General features: G+C 51.6%; 2 protein-coding genes across 2 annotated transcripts; one reads left to right on the forward strand and one right to left on the reverse strand.

The window, feature by feature from the left end:
* The first annotated feature begins 927 nt into the window (after positions 1 to 927).
* ERAS (ES cell expressed Ras) lies at positions 928 to 4,373 on the forward strand. Its single transcript, XM_047843395.1, has 2 exons — positions 928 to 954; positions 3,451 to 4,373. The coding sequence occupies exon 2, from the start codon at positions 3,493 to 3,495 to the stop codon at positions 4,192 to 4,194; it is 702 nt and encodes a 233-aa protein (XP_047699351.1). The 5' UTR covers positions 928 to 954; positions 3,451 to 3,492; the 3' UTR covers positions 4,195 to 4,373.
* A 963-nt stretch (positions 4,374 to 5,336) lies between these two features.
* PCSK1N (proprotein convertase subtilisin/kexin type 1 inhibitor) lies at positions 5,337 to 10,556 on the reverse strand. Its single transcript, XM_047843394.1, has 3 exons — positions 10,347 to 10,556; positions 6,148 to 6,614; positions 5,337 to 5,702 (listed from the first exon to the last, which is right to left on the reverse strand). Exons 1-3 carry the CDS (start codon positions 10,458 to 10,460, stop codon positions 5,507 to 5,509), a joined length of 777 nt encoding a protein of 258 aa, XP_047699350.1. The 5' UTR covers positions 10,461 to 10,556; the 3' UTR covers positions 5,337 to 5,506.
* Between the last annotated feature and the right edge of the window lie 3,401 nt (positions 10,557 to 13,957).

Genomic DNA, 13,957 nt, shown 5'->3' on the forward strand with positions numbered 1-13,957 from the left:
GGTAACTTCCTGGGGGGAAGGAGTTCCTACCATTGACCAGGGATGAGGAATTGGAGGATAGTTTGGACGTTTTATTTCTCCCATATAATGAGAATTGCTTTGGGAACTCAGAACAGAGTCTGGGCTGAAGTTTCTTAGACTTTTCTTCGTGGCCACCTTATGACTCCAAGATAACCACAACTAAAGAAGAAGGGGAAGGGGGCTGAGCCGCCAGCTCCGCCATCCCCCTTTAAAAAGCATTCTGGATGCCCCACCCCAACAAACCTCAGCATACATCTGATTGGTCAGAATGGTGTCACATGACTGCCATAGCTGCAAGGGAGTCTGGGAAATGCTTTGACAGCTGTCCACTTCAAATCGGATTCCTAAGGCCCTGACAGAATAATCCCTCCCCTGCAACACCTTCCCTTCAGAAATGGGCACAAGGGCACAACGTTCTCCCCCAAGTTACTTTGAAAAAGCCTGCTTGAGGCAGCCCAGGGTCGATGGCCTCAACGAGGCCCTCAATACATATCCCCAAGTCTGGCTGCTCAGGTGAAAACTCTGACACCCTCTGCACACTGAAAACTTGAGGTCACAACCCAGATGGGGACAAGGTAAGGGAGAGGTGCAGCAGGACGCAGGGGTACACGAGGTCCCGCAGCTCTCTAGCAGCGCACTCCCAAGACCGCTGCCTTTGCGCACGGTAAGCTGGGGCTGGATGCCTCCTCCCGCACTCAGCCCCCCACCCCAGGCGGGGGCGTGTCCACGAAGCCCCCCCCCCCCCCCGGACTACTGCGCATGCTTCTCCCTCTCCCCTCCAGCTCCCACCCCCACCCTCCCACTCCCCGCCCCCTCGCCAGGGTGGGGGGTGGGGGGGTGGGTTTGGAGCATCTCATCTGTCAGGCCTGTGAGAGCTGGGACGGCTTGCTTCCGAGCGCATCCCGAGTGCAACCATCTTTCTCAGGACTTGAGGTGAGTCGGGCCACCAAGCCTCTAGCCCCGGCCCAGGGCAGGGAGGCCCTTTCCCGGTGGGTTGTGAGGACGCAACAGAGGTGGGCTTTGAGGGGGAACCTTCCCCTATCGCCTCCCATTCTCAGGGGTCAGGAGCCACCTCCAGCCCCTCACTCAGCCGCCTTTGTGGAGACAGTCCTGGGTGCCGGTGTCCGCGCCGGGCGGGAAGTGGGCTGCTGTCCCGAGAGGCGGGAGTGGGGTGACTCCAGGAACTGGACGAGTGGGACTGGCCACAGTTAGGGGACAGTTTAGGGTAAAACTTGCGGGTCCCCCACCCACACCTCCCCAGCTTAGTCCAGGGGAGGGTGACCTGGCGCAGGTGTTGGCTTGTAGGGGCTCAAGTTCAGGTGCCCCCCGCCCCTCGACGCACACCCCTGGCAACTGGGCGAATCCACACACCATGGGCCAGCCGGCTCCGAGTGGGGCCACAGCGTCTCAAAGCCCTATGGTGACACTCGTAGGTCTCGGCCCACCGCAAGTGACTTGGTATCACCCAGGGAGCGCGAGACCCCTCTGTGGTTGATCTCCCGTGGGCCCTGTGATCTCGGGCCGGTCACCGCCACCGCCAAATCGTTTGTCCCGGCATCGCTGTTCCTGCACTGACAAAGCAGCCATGGTGGTGATGGCCCAGCATCTCCAGGGTGGCGGGAAGAGTCGAGTGGGCCGTCATGCGGGTCCCCTGGCACCTGCTGAGCTCCCAGGAACTAATGCTGCTGCCTCTTATCGCTCCTGGTGCCCTTTGCCAACGGGGCAGAGCCCGTCTCATAGGTCCCTGGCCTCAGGCGAGAACACCCTCAGATTCCCAGCTGCCCGGACCCCAATCCTGATAGTTATCCTTGAACCACCGCCCCCCCTCCCGCCTTTTACTCAAGAGCAAATCCTCTCCATGAGTTCCACCGTCGGCACATACCAGAATCCGATCCGATCTCTCCCCTCAGTCTATCTTTGCTGCTACATTTCTCCCTCTTTCTGTCCCCCAAGCCTTCGGGTACCGCAGAGCTCCATCCTCAGTTTACCTTTTTATCATGCCCCCCCCCCCCCGCTCTTCTTTCTGAGCCAGCGTATCTACCGAGAACCCCACGGGTGGATCCCCATCTGGGATCTGCCCCGCCCCCCAACCCTGACCTCCAGAGCTCAAACTCAACAGAACCCCCCACTGATACCTCTAACCCACCCTCTGTCCCCAAACTGCCATCATCCCTGGGTTTCCAGAAAGACCCGAGGTAGCAGCCATTATGATGCATTTCCTGAGGCCACACACTGAACCAAGACCAGAATGTGTATTGAATAAATTTAATCGTAATTTGCTATTAATAGCTAATACTAATTGAGCGCCTGCTGTGTGCCCATCCTCTCCTTAACTGCATGATAATTTACTTGCTTATCTTGTTGATCGGCTCCTTCTCACTTCCAGAATCTAATCCTCCCAAGGGCAGGGATTTTAGTCTATTTTGTTCGCTGCCACTTCCCCACCCCCACACCTCCCACCTTCCTTCCCCACACCCATCACAATGCCTGGCACGCCAGGAAAACTCTGGAAATAATGCACGAAAATTAAATAATAATAAGAATGCCTAACATTAACCAATCCCCTTCTGCATGTTTATCACCTATTGTTGAGATATATTTTGCTGATTCCCCTTTGTTGTCTGTTTTCCTGACTAGAATGACAAGTTCCTGGCAGCCAGGGTTTGGTAACAATTTTCCCAGTTGTTTGTCCTTGCCACACAGTAGGTTCTCAATAGCTGTATGCTGAATAGGTAATAAAGGCTAAATTCTAATGTTAATGGATAGCTGACCTCATAATTTGCTGATTTACTTGGTTTATTGTCTCCACCTTTTAGAATACAAACTCCCTGGGGGCAGGAATGTTGCTCAGCATATAATATGCGATGGGGCACTATGTGGGGCTTGGGGATCAATCAACAGTGATACAAAACCAAATAAAAACTGACCAAAATCCCTGCTCTCCTCCGGAACAGGGAGGGACTGCTAATGGGCAGGAGATTTCTTTTCCGGGTGATGGAAATATTTTAAAAGTAGATTATGGTGATGGTGGGGGCGCATGCGACTCCGGACCTCGAGGTTGTAGGTTCGAGTCGCGCGTTGGGTGTAGAGATTACTTAAAGGGTAAAAAAAAAAAAAAAAATTATGGTGATGGTTGCAGAACAGTTGAATATACTAAAAAACAGTGAATTGTGCACTTTAACTGGATTGGCTTTATGGTCTATCAGTTAAAAGTAAATAAAACTTTTTAAAATCACTGCCTTCACATAGAGGGAATGAGAAAGAAATTAAGCAACATAAATAATGTATATAGTATATTAGAGGGTGATTCGCACACACCTAGGCCCTTAGGGAAAGTGATGCGATGCCACCCAACTGTCCCCTTGCCCCCAAATGGTCTTGCCTAACCTACCCCCGCCCCCATTGTCTTTTCTTCTCTTTCCCTCGTAGGGTCTGGTGTTCACATCCCTTCCCTGAGCTGCCCACGGGGTAATGGCACTGCCAAGAAAGCCTAACATGTTTGATCTGGGCCTGGGCACGTGGAGCCTTAGCTCCCAGGAGGAGAGCCAGAGGGCGCAGGGACCCCCCAAGGGTGTCAGCAAGCAGCTGCCTGAGTACAAGGCGGTAGTGGTGGGCGCGAGTGGCGTGGGCAAGAGTGCGCTCACCATCCAGCTGAACCACCAGTGCTTCGTGGAAGACCACGACCCCACGATCCAGGATTCCTACTGGAAGGAGGTGGCCCTGGGCCACGGGGGCTGCATTCTGAATGTCCTGGACACGGCAGGGCAGGCCACCCATAGGGCCCTGCGTGACCAGTGTGTGGCGATCGGGGATGGTGTTCTGGGGGTCTTCGCCCTGGATGACCCCTCGTCTTTAGCCCAGCTGCAGCAGATGCGGGCCACCTGGGGCCCTCACCACACCCAGCCCCTGGTCCTTGTGGGCAACAAGTGTGACCTTGTGACCACCACCGGAGACGCTCGTGCGGCCGCTGCAGCCCTTGCGAAGAGCTGGGGAGCCCCCTTCGTGGAGACCTCAGCCAAGACGCGGCAAGGTGTAGAAGAGGCCTTCACCCTGCTCATCCATGAGATCCAAAAGGTCCGGGAGGCCATGGCAAAAGAGGCCGTGGCAGGGCCAGGTGGGGAGAAGGGCCGGCACGAGAAGGCCATGTGCCGCTGCGGCTGCTCCGTGGCCTAAAGATCTTGGTCAAGAAAAGTGGCCCTCCCCCAGGCCAGGGTGGTGGTTCCTAGACATGCAACCTCGGAAGCAGCTAGCTGTGTGGGGACACTGTTGGTGTACTGGGGATAGATGAATCCCTCTCTCTCGGGGAGTTTTTTCTTTGGTGATGGGCATCTGATAATGTAGGGCATAGTACTGGTTACTGTTGAGCTAAGAGATTTTGTGCAAAAATAAATGGTGTTCTCAGGTTTCAAAGCTGCCTCTGTGCCAAGTGTTCTGTGGGTGGGAGTGAAACTGGGAGAATGTTACTTGTGAGATTTCTTTCATTCAATAAATGCTGGCAGGGGGAGCCCACTGTGTGCCAGGCCCTGCTTTGAATGCAAAGGATGGAGAGGCACAGACACTTAAAAATCCCTGCCCTCCTAGATCTAACATAAGGCAGGTGTAGGAATAAAAAGTGGGGGAGGTCGAGGAAAGCCTTATCGAGTAGGTGACATTTGAGCAAAAATTTGCAGGTAACCTGGGGCAGAGGGAATAGCCAGTGCAAAGGGCAGGAGCATAAACCAGCTACCACCACACCAACTCCCAATAGTGCAGGGCTGGGTGAGAGTACAGGTAGAGCGAGCCTCTGTACTGTGTAACTCAGTATGTCAACATTAGAAATCAAGCTAACTCAAAATGCACCCTAGCTTTCTGCCCTGACAAAGACACTTTGTTAATGACCTGGAGCCCCAGGTTCTAATTTCTCAGACTTGGAGTTCCAAGCCAGGATAAGGCCTTCAGCTTGCTCCCTCTCTTCCCACTGGGAGCCCCTCCCTGCATCTGGAAGCGCTCACATGTGCTTTTGGACACCCCCCCCTCCGTACAGCCCAAACTCTGCTCCCACCTCACAGCCACCCCTTGGTCCTCAGAAGGATGGACCCTAGAAAGATGCTACTGCGGGCCCCTGAAAGAGTCCTCCAAGCCTTCCGGAGTGGGGCATGGGATCTGGGTGGTTACTACCATTGTCTTTATGGATGCCTCCTCCTGCGAGAAGAGGCTTTAGAGTGGGGGAGGGTGTTTCTACCGCCCCAGGGCAGGGGTCCCTCTGCCTTTGTCTAAGGGCAGCCATCACCATACAGCCCACCAGCCCCCTAGAAACTGCCACTCAGACAAGCAAATAGCTGCTTTAGATCGCATTTATTGTGGGGGCAAGGGCGGCGATCTTGGGAGTCCAAGGGCAGCAACTGCAGCTGACGGGGTAAGCCGCTCTCAGTGTGCCGACGGGGAGCAGGTGGGGTGTTGGGGTGGGTGGTCCTGGGCCGGAGGGCGCGCAGGATTCAGGCGGTGCTCAGGGGGGCAGGAGGCGGCGCACCGGCGCCTGGGGCGAAGGGTTCTCCAGGCGCTTCACCCGCAGCAGGGCCCCCAGCACACCCTCAGGGGGCACCTCCGGGCTCAGATCCTGGTCCGCGGCGCGGCGGAGGCGGCGCGGGGCAGCCACAGCCTCGGGGTCCGCGCTCCCCGCCAGGATCCGCCCCAGCAAGTACCTGCAGGAGAGCCGAGTGGAAGGCACGGAGAATATGCCCGCTCATCAACATCGCGGGCCTAGGTCCCAGATGACCCTGCAACCCCATACTGCCTGGGGACCCGGCAGTCACCAGCCTCCTCCCAACCCAGTCGTCCCCAGCCCACTGCTTTCCAGCTGTCCCTGCCTCCCATCCCAGAAACTATAGTTTCCCTGCCCCCCACTACTCCCCCAGGAAGCAGACATTGGAGCCCCCTTCCCGGGACCGAGAGTCCCGTTCCCCCCACTTTCTCCCCAGCCAGACATCTCTGACCCTACACCCTGGGTCCAGCTCCTTACTCCCTCCTAGGGTCCCAGGGCCTAGGTGTTGGCACCACGCTGTGAGGCAGGCCCCAGCCGTCCCCACTCGCCTTCCTTCCCCCGGCAGGATGCAGGCACCGCCCCCTGCCCGCCCCTTGCTGGGCTACCTCAGCAGCTCCGGGTCCACATCTGGCGTCTCCTCGCCGGCGTCCTCTGCATCCGGGCCCGTGGGGCCGTCGTCGTAGACTGGGGGCCGGGGTCTGAGAGCAGCGGCAGGGGCAGGGACAAGCTGGGCCGCGAGGGCTGCAGGGTCCAGACGGGCGCGGAGCAGGGCGCGGGCTAGCTGCGCGGCGGGCGCGTCGGGGTCGTCCTCCAGGCCCAGCGCGGGGTCGTTAGTGCGGGGTGCGCTCCAGGCGCGCAGCAGCTGTGCCAGGACGCGCGCCTGCTGATCCTCGGCCTCCTGCGCCTCTGCCCGCGCTCGCTCCTGCCTTTCGGCCTCTAGCAGGTGCGCCAGCGCCCGCGCCAGCTCCTGCATAGCCCCCGCCCCTTCGCCGCGGGGCACTGCTCGCCGGAAGCGGCGGGGAGCTCCAGCCTCCGCCATGGGCGACGAGGCTGCGCCCAGGCCGCGGAGTTCCTGCCAGAAGACGAGGACGAGGAGGTGGGGGAAGAGATGTCAGCGTCCGTCAGGCCAGGGACCACCCCCCCCCCCAGGGGATCTCCATGGACCTCGAAAATCCCCAGATGCCACCAAAGGCACTGTGGCCCCGCAAATATACCCAGACACCCCTAAGGCCACTGGAGACCCCCAAATATCTCCAGACACACTTAAGACAACCAAAGCCTCCTATAGATCCTCAACCCCGCAATGGTTTCCTAGTGATTCAATTTGCCCCAGGGCTGCTGAAGAACAGTTTTTCTTTTTCTTTTTCTTTTTTTTAACAGGAGTGGTGATGGCAGACATGACAGCCATAGATTTTTCTATATTGATGTTATGGACTATAAGAACCATATCTGCATTTTATGGGTTTCTATTTATTGTTCACTTGTGTTACCCAAGAGATAGCAGACTGCTCTGCACCTTGAACTTTGGAATCTATATCTAGATCAGTACCTTTAAGTTCATCTTTTCCCTATCCCTTTTCTTTCTCCTCACTCCCTCCCTTCCTCTCTCTCTCTCCCTTCTCTTCCTCCCCTTCCTCTCTCTCTTCCTCCATCTCCCTCTCTCCTTCTCCCCCTCCTCTCTCCCTCTCCCTCTCCTTTTCTTTCCTCTGCATTGAATTGTTTTCCTGTGGATGTACATATTTTATTTAACTAGTCTTCAATTGATGGACATTTAGGGTGTTTCCAATCTTTTGCTATTCTTTTTTTTTAATATTTTATTTTTTAAGTAATCTTTACACCCAAAGTGGGGCTTGAACTCAGCCCCATCAAAAGCCTCACGCTTCACCCACTAGGCCAGCCAGGTGCCCCCAATCTTTTGCTGTTTTTATCATGTTGGGATAAATAATCTTGTTCATATATTATTTGGCTTGTGTGTACGTCTTTCTTTAGAATAAATTACCCAATGACTAATTTTCAATTTGGACAGTTTTAAAACAATTTCAAAAAGTTTAAAGAAATTTTAAAAAGGTATCACAAGTGCGAGTAAGGAACAAAAGACCATAAAAATGACCGTGAAGAGTTGAAAAAGAAACACATCGAACATCTAGAAATATGTTTTGTTCTTTGTTTTTGTTTTTATTTAGGTAATCTCTACAGCCAACGTGGGGGGCTCGAACTTACAACCTCGAGATCAAGAGTCGCAAGCTCTTCTGACTGAGGTATCCAGGCGCCCCTAGAAATATGTTTTAAATGAAATTAAAAATTAAACAGGCAAGGGACGCCTGGCTGGCTCAGTCAGAAGAGCGTGGGACTCTTGATCTTGGGGTTGTAAGTTTGAGCCCCCCACGTTGGCTGTAGAGATTACTTGAAAATGAAATGCTAAAAAAAATTTAAAACAGGCCAGTTAAATAGCAGATTCGATAGAGCAGAAGGAAGTGATAAGATCAAACAGATCTTGACACTTGCTACACAATGGAAGGGACACTCAGAGCAGACAGGATCAACTCCTTCAAAGACTCATGCAGGGACAACAAATGATCCTAATGCGGGAGCAATGGAAAGGAAAAGATGAATACGTTTGACTCCATTCAAATTAAGGATTTCCTGTTATCCCAAGACACCACAAATAGAGTGAATGGGAGAAGATGCCTGCAACACAAATAAAATGAAGGATTGGCATCAGATACACAAATAATGCCTAAAAAGCAAAGAGGCAAACAAACTAAACCTAGGGAAAACTGATGATCAAATATTTCACAAAAAAGTGAACTCAAACAGTTACTAAATATATGAGTCATAGGGCACCTCATTAGTAATCAGGAAAATGCAAATTAAAATGCCAATGAGCTACTATGCACAGTGCGTCCAAAAGATTGCCAAAAATCAAACTAATAATGTCCAATGTTGGCATGGCTGTGGAAAAAATGGAAACTCTCATACACTGCTGGTGGGAATTCAATTGCCAGAATAACTTTGAAAAAACAATTTGGCAATGTCTAAAAAGACGCACAAATCCTGTGACCCACTCCTGGGGTGGTACACTGTTTGAAACAGCACAAAAGTGGAGAAGGGGAGGACAAAAGCCTGGAAACAACCCAGATGTCTACGGGCTTATTGAGAATGCATTTAAAAAACCATGATATACTCATATACTAGCAATGTACTCAGAAAATAAAATAATATGTAGCAATTGACTTTTGTAAATGAATTACAGCCACGCACTTCAATGTGGAAATGTGGATGGTGGACATATCTCACAACCGATGCACAGTCAAAACAAAAACAAAAACAAAAACAAAAAGGAGGTTGGAATTCGATTTCAGGCGGCCTAAGACATCCTGATGACTTCCTAGTGACCCCTAGTGACAACTAGGAGCCAGATGCCTGGCATGATTCCATTTCTATGAGGAAAGGCTAAAACAACATATTGTTTAGACATATATACCTATATGAGGATTCCTTTAAAAAGTAAGGAATCATGAACAGAAAATACAGGATAATGATTCTGGAGGAGAGGGCTGCTGTGCACAGGGGCACCCAGGGGTTTCTAACTACTGATCATGCTCTATTTCTTAAACTGAGTGGTGGGTAGACATGGGGGTTATTTTATCATTATTCGCTACATCATACATGTATGTTAACTATATTACGCCATATGTAAAATATTTAATAATTCTTAAATCCCCCATCCTTGACGCCGACAGCGCTGAAGAGTTGGAGGATGTTGTGCTCCAAGCGCCCTGTGCGCCACAACCCCTTAGCCCCTGGGGAACCACACACTCACCAGCAATCACAACCTCACACACACTCACATGGACTAGCAGGCGTTGAGATGTCACATGTGCAATGCAACACTGCCACATCCACACACAAGGAACCGCACACGTTCACACACACGGCTGCTCATGCAGTTAGGATCGCCAAGCTACCCAGATGTGTGGACACGCACCATCCTTAAAGACACAATGCAGCACAGAGACATCATGGCTCCTCTCCCCACAATGACACAGCTCCACAAAGAGACAGAGAAACAGCCTCATGAACACCCATACAAAATCCTAGTCACTCGGTCCAACGGAACCCAAATGGGATGTGCACATGGGAATACAAAAAGTATTCCCTCTCAAAAGATGAAATCTTTCTCCCCCCGCCTCTCTCTCTCTCTCTCTCTCTCTCTCTCTCTCTCTCCCTCCCTCTCTCTGTCTCACACACACATAGACACGCCCAAAGGTCAGTCATCACCATAGGATTCACCAACACACGGTGTCACTGAGACAAGTCACACGCAGGAACACCACCGGCATCACACACGATGCAGACTCAGACCCACAACCGCACCTCCGTATGGACGCTTGGAAGCGCTGACATCAAAGGACACACACTTACAGGGCCATCACGTTCTCACGCCCCTGTCATCGCATCTCGTGCACACAGACCGGTGCGCGCACTCCCTTCCCGAATGCGCGCTAGTCCCATGGACAGCGCACAGGCGACGGCGGGGCGAGGCCCGGCCTGCGCCAAGTGCCAAGGATGGGCTGGGCGCGGCTGCCAGGCGAGCCCCGCACACCGCCACCCACACAGCCAGAGACCGAGTCCGGCATGGCCTGGGCGCCGACTGGCGGCTGCACCCCAGGCCACCCTGACCGACCTCCCCGCACGTCCGGGAACAAGGGCAAGCGAAGATGAAGGGCCAGCAGCCGAGCGCAGACCCTTGCCCGCAGCACCCTTCTCCCCACCCCCACCCCGAACCCGACTGGTGTCCCACCTTTCCCGGCCGTGCGCAGAACGCAGGGGGAGGCCGAAGTAAGCCCAACAGCAGCAGCACCAAAAGGCCGACGCCCCCGGCCCGCGGCCCGCCGAGCAGTGGCGACCACGCCATGCTGCCCCAGCGAGCCGGGCTCCGGACGGGCGGACTGGCTGGCAAATGCGCAGCACCTGGGCTAGCGGGCAAGGCTGCGGTGCTCTGCGGCTGCGCACACCAGGGAACCCGGCCCTCCCCTGCCCACCCCCTCTGCCGCCACTCCACGCAGGCGCAGCTTGGGAGCACCAGCAGCCCCTCCATCCAGCCCATTGCCATGGAGATGCCCAAGGGGCAAGGTGGAAAGCTGGAGCCTGCGATGGCGGTTGCCATGGCAGTAGGAGGGCAGTTGCCGGGGCAACAGACCTTGCTGTCCCTTAGCAGACAGGCAAGAAAAATGGACTCAGTGGAGTGGAATGGGGGTCTGGTCCCCACCTCTCCCTCCCTGGGAGGAGATATATGACTTGTTCAGTGGATAAACAGTTAGTCGCTACTGTGGGCGAGGATAGATACATAGATACATAGATTTCACCCATATATTGCTCAAGAAAGGATTTCAAGTCACTTAAAATGATATATCAAAAGAAACAAAACTGGTAAAATTTGTGTATCCATTGGGCAAAAAATGTTGGGAAAGGAATGTTAGTAGTTATTTCGGGGTGAGGCAATAAATAATGGTTTGTCAGTTTCTCCTTCACACTTCTCTCTGCTGTCTGAAAAATGTTGCAATGGATATGTATTACTATTATAATTAGATAAAAAGATAAAGATTATTTTCATTTTGGAATTAAAACAAAGTATGCTAACACGGCATAAATTAAAAGTGAAGAAAAGAAAGACCCATTTATGTTGCTGTGAGTATATCTAATCCATTGATTCTGTCTCCATCTCTGCAGTATAACAATTTTACAATGAAAATCATTATACACATCCCTTTATGGACCTGAAGATGATATACCCAGCCACAGTGTGATGAACACATGTTTAAGGTGATTCCCATGATCCTTGCCTCCTGGTGTCCACAATCTTTTTCTCTTTCTTTAATGTTTAGTTAGTTTTGAGAGGGGGGAGGGACAGAGAGAGAGGGAGACAGATGATCCGAAGTAGGCTCCCCGCTGACAGCAGACAGCGGGGAGGGGGGCGGGGGGCTTGAGCTGAAGTCGGATGCTCAACTGACTGAGCCACCCAGGCGCCCTCTGGTGTCCACAATGTTGTGTAATCCCCTTCCCTTTGAAATTGTGCATAACCAAAGGTGACCAGATATATGGGCTTATGTGTACATAATTATGTTAGAAATGAGGTTGACACTGTTACGGATGGGAGAGTCTGCATTTGTGTGAATGGAGGTCTGGGTTCTTGGATTCCCCAGGAAAGACTCATGTGAGGATCCTTGCTCAAAGAAAGACAGCCAGAAGGAAGGTAGCAACCACAAAGCAGTTTATTAAGGACAATACACTGTCAAGAAGGGAGGGTGGGCAAGCCCAGAGGCAACAACTGCTCCAGGGCTAGGGGTGTCTTTTCTTTTTATGTTTGCAGAGGTTATGGGTCATAGCTTGGGTGGTCTCCAACTGAGGTTTTTTCCATTCATCTAAGGGACTCCTCTTACCAGTTGGGAGGGGAAGTTTTTGGCCCTACAAGGTTCTTGATGGAACTGTCACAGCCATCTTTCCCCAGGGAGGAGGGGCTGTTGGTGTGAGGGTTGAAACCATAATGCAAATATATTTTAATGGAGCTATAGGTTACCCTGGGGCAGAGGTTGAATAGAAAAGTGCATGTTCTGCACCTGAGGCTCTTGGTCTGTTAGCCCTGGGGTATTGGAAGCTGTAAGGCCAGGATGCTAAAAGCCACAAAGTCAGGGTGTTGTGCCCTCAGACTTCTTTTGAAGTTTATTTATTTATTTTGAGAGAGAGAGAGAGAGAGAGAGAGAGAGAGAGCGCGCACACAAGTGAGGGAGGAGAAGAGAGAAGGAGAGACAGAATCCCAGGCAGGCTCCACACCATCAGCACAGATCCTGATGCAGGGCTCAAACTCACACTGTCAGATCATGACCTCAGCTGAGATCTAGAATTGGACATTTACCTGACTGAGCCACCCAGGCACCCCTGCCCTCAGGCTTCTAATGTGTCACCTATTTATCACTGTCTTTGCCTCCAGCTGATGTCTAACTAACTGCCTACTCTATTGAAATGACCACGTTGTGAGGTGATTCCCACTCCCTTACTTCTAGGTAGCCTCTAGGAACTGAAGGTGGCCACCAGCTGACAGCCAGCAAGAAATCAAAGCCCCCAGTCCTTCAACTGCAAGGAACTGAATTCTGCCAATGACCTGAGTGGGCTTGAATCCTTCCCCAGTCAAGTCTCAGATGAGGCTGCAGCCCTTCCCAACACCTTCATTTCAGCTTTGTGAGACCCTAAGCAGAGATCCCAGTTAAGGAACTGTGAGCTAATGTCCTTGTAAGTATGTTGTGTTAAGGTGGGAAGTAACATATCATCAACAAACGAGAAATAGAAGAGAACTTCTTCAGCCTGATAAAGGACAAAACCCCACAGCTAACATCATACTTAAGAGTAAAAGGCTGAAAATTTTTCCTGCAGGTATCGGGATCAAGACAAGGATGTTGCAGGGGTGCCTGGCTGGCTCAGTTGGTAGAGCATGTGACTCTTGATCTCAGGATGATGAGTTCAAGCCCCACATTGGGCGTAGAGCTTACTTAAAATAAGAAAAAAGATGAGGATGTTCCCTCACCACTTCTACCACTTCTATTTGACATTGTACTGAAGGTTCTAGCCAGGGCACTTAGGCAAGAAAAAAAGGCATCCGTAGTGGAAAGGCAGAAGTGAAATTATTTCCATTTGCAAATGACATGATCTGATACGTGGATAATCTTAAAGAATCCACAATAAACCCATTAGAGTTAATGAATGAGACCAGAAAGGTTGTGGGATATAAGATCAATATTATAAAACTCAATTGTATTTCTATACACTAGCAATGAACAATCCAAAAACTGAAATTAAGAAAACAATTCCAGTTGCAATAGCATCCAAAAGAATAAAAACACTAGAAACAAATTTAACAAAATTAGTGCAAGACTGTACCCTGAAAACTACAAAAGCCATCTAACATAAGCTCAAATCCCATAATCGCTCACTTCCAACACCCCTTTTTCAGATACTCCACAGTTCCCCATGGTGTGTGGGCTCCCTCATTGCAGCAAGCCAATAAACCCAATTTGGTTTGACTGCAGCTGTGTTCTGATGGTCTTTGACTGATGTGCATTAACATAAATGAAGGAGGTTCAGCAGAAACCCTCACTTCCCTGCTCTGTGACCTTCAACTCAGTAATAGTGTTCCTATCTGCAACCCCTTGTGTCTCCAGCTAATTAAGTCACCTCCCGCCCATGCTTGGAAGGAAGTTCACAGTGACTTGAATCTAGACATTTCAGTGAGGCCCTCTGCATTGGGTTTATTTGTTTTGTTTGTTTTCCTAGGAATAAGGATCCCTGGGACTGTGGTTATCTGATCAGATATGTATTGTTACTTGGGAAAATTGTTTTGTAGCTTTCTACCACCTTTTC

The sequence above is a fragment of the Prionailurus viverrinus genome, chromosome X, assembly GCF_022837055.1.
Source record: "Prionailurus viverrinus isolate Anna chromosome X, UM_Priviv_1.0, whole genome shotgun sequence".
Classification (NCBI taxonomy): domain Eukaryota; kingdom Metazoa; phylum Chordata; class Mammalia; order Carnivora; family Felidae; genus Prionailurus; species Prionailurus viverrinus.

Coding starts and splice junctions, on each gene's coding strand:
- PCSK1N (XM_047843394.1), bottom strand. CDS start 10,460: ATGGCGTGGTCGCCACTGCTCGGCGGGCCGCGGGCCGGGGGCGTCGGC. Junction 6,615..10,346: donor TCTGCGCACGGCCGGGAAAG/GTGGGACACCAG, acceptor GTCTTCTGGCAG/GAACTCCGCGGCCTGGGCGC. Junction 5,703..6,147: donor GTGGACCCGGAGCTGCTGAG/GTAGCCCAGCAA, acceptor GCTCTCCTGCAG/GTACTTGCTGGGGCGGATCC.
- ERAS (XM_047843395.1), top strand. CDS start 3,493: ATGGCACTGCCAAGAAAGCCTAACATGTTTGATCTGGGCCTGGGCACG.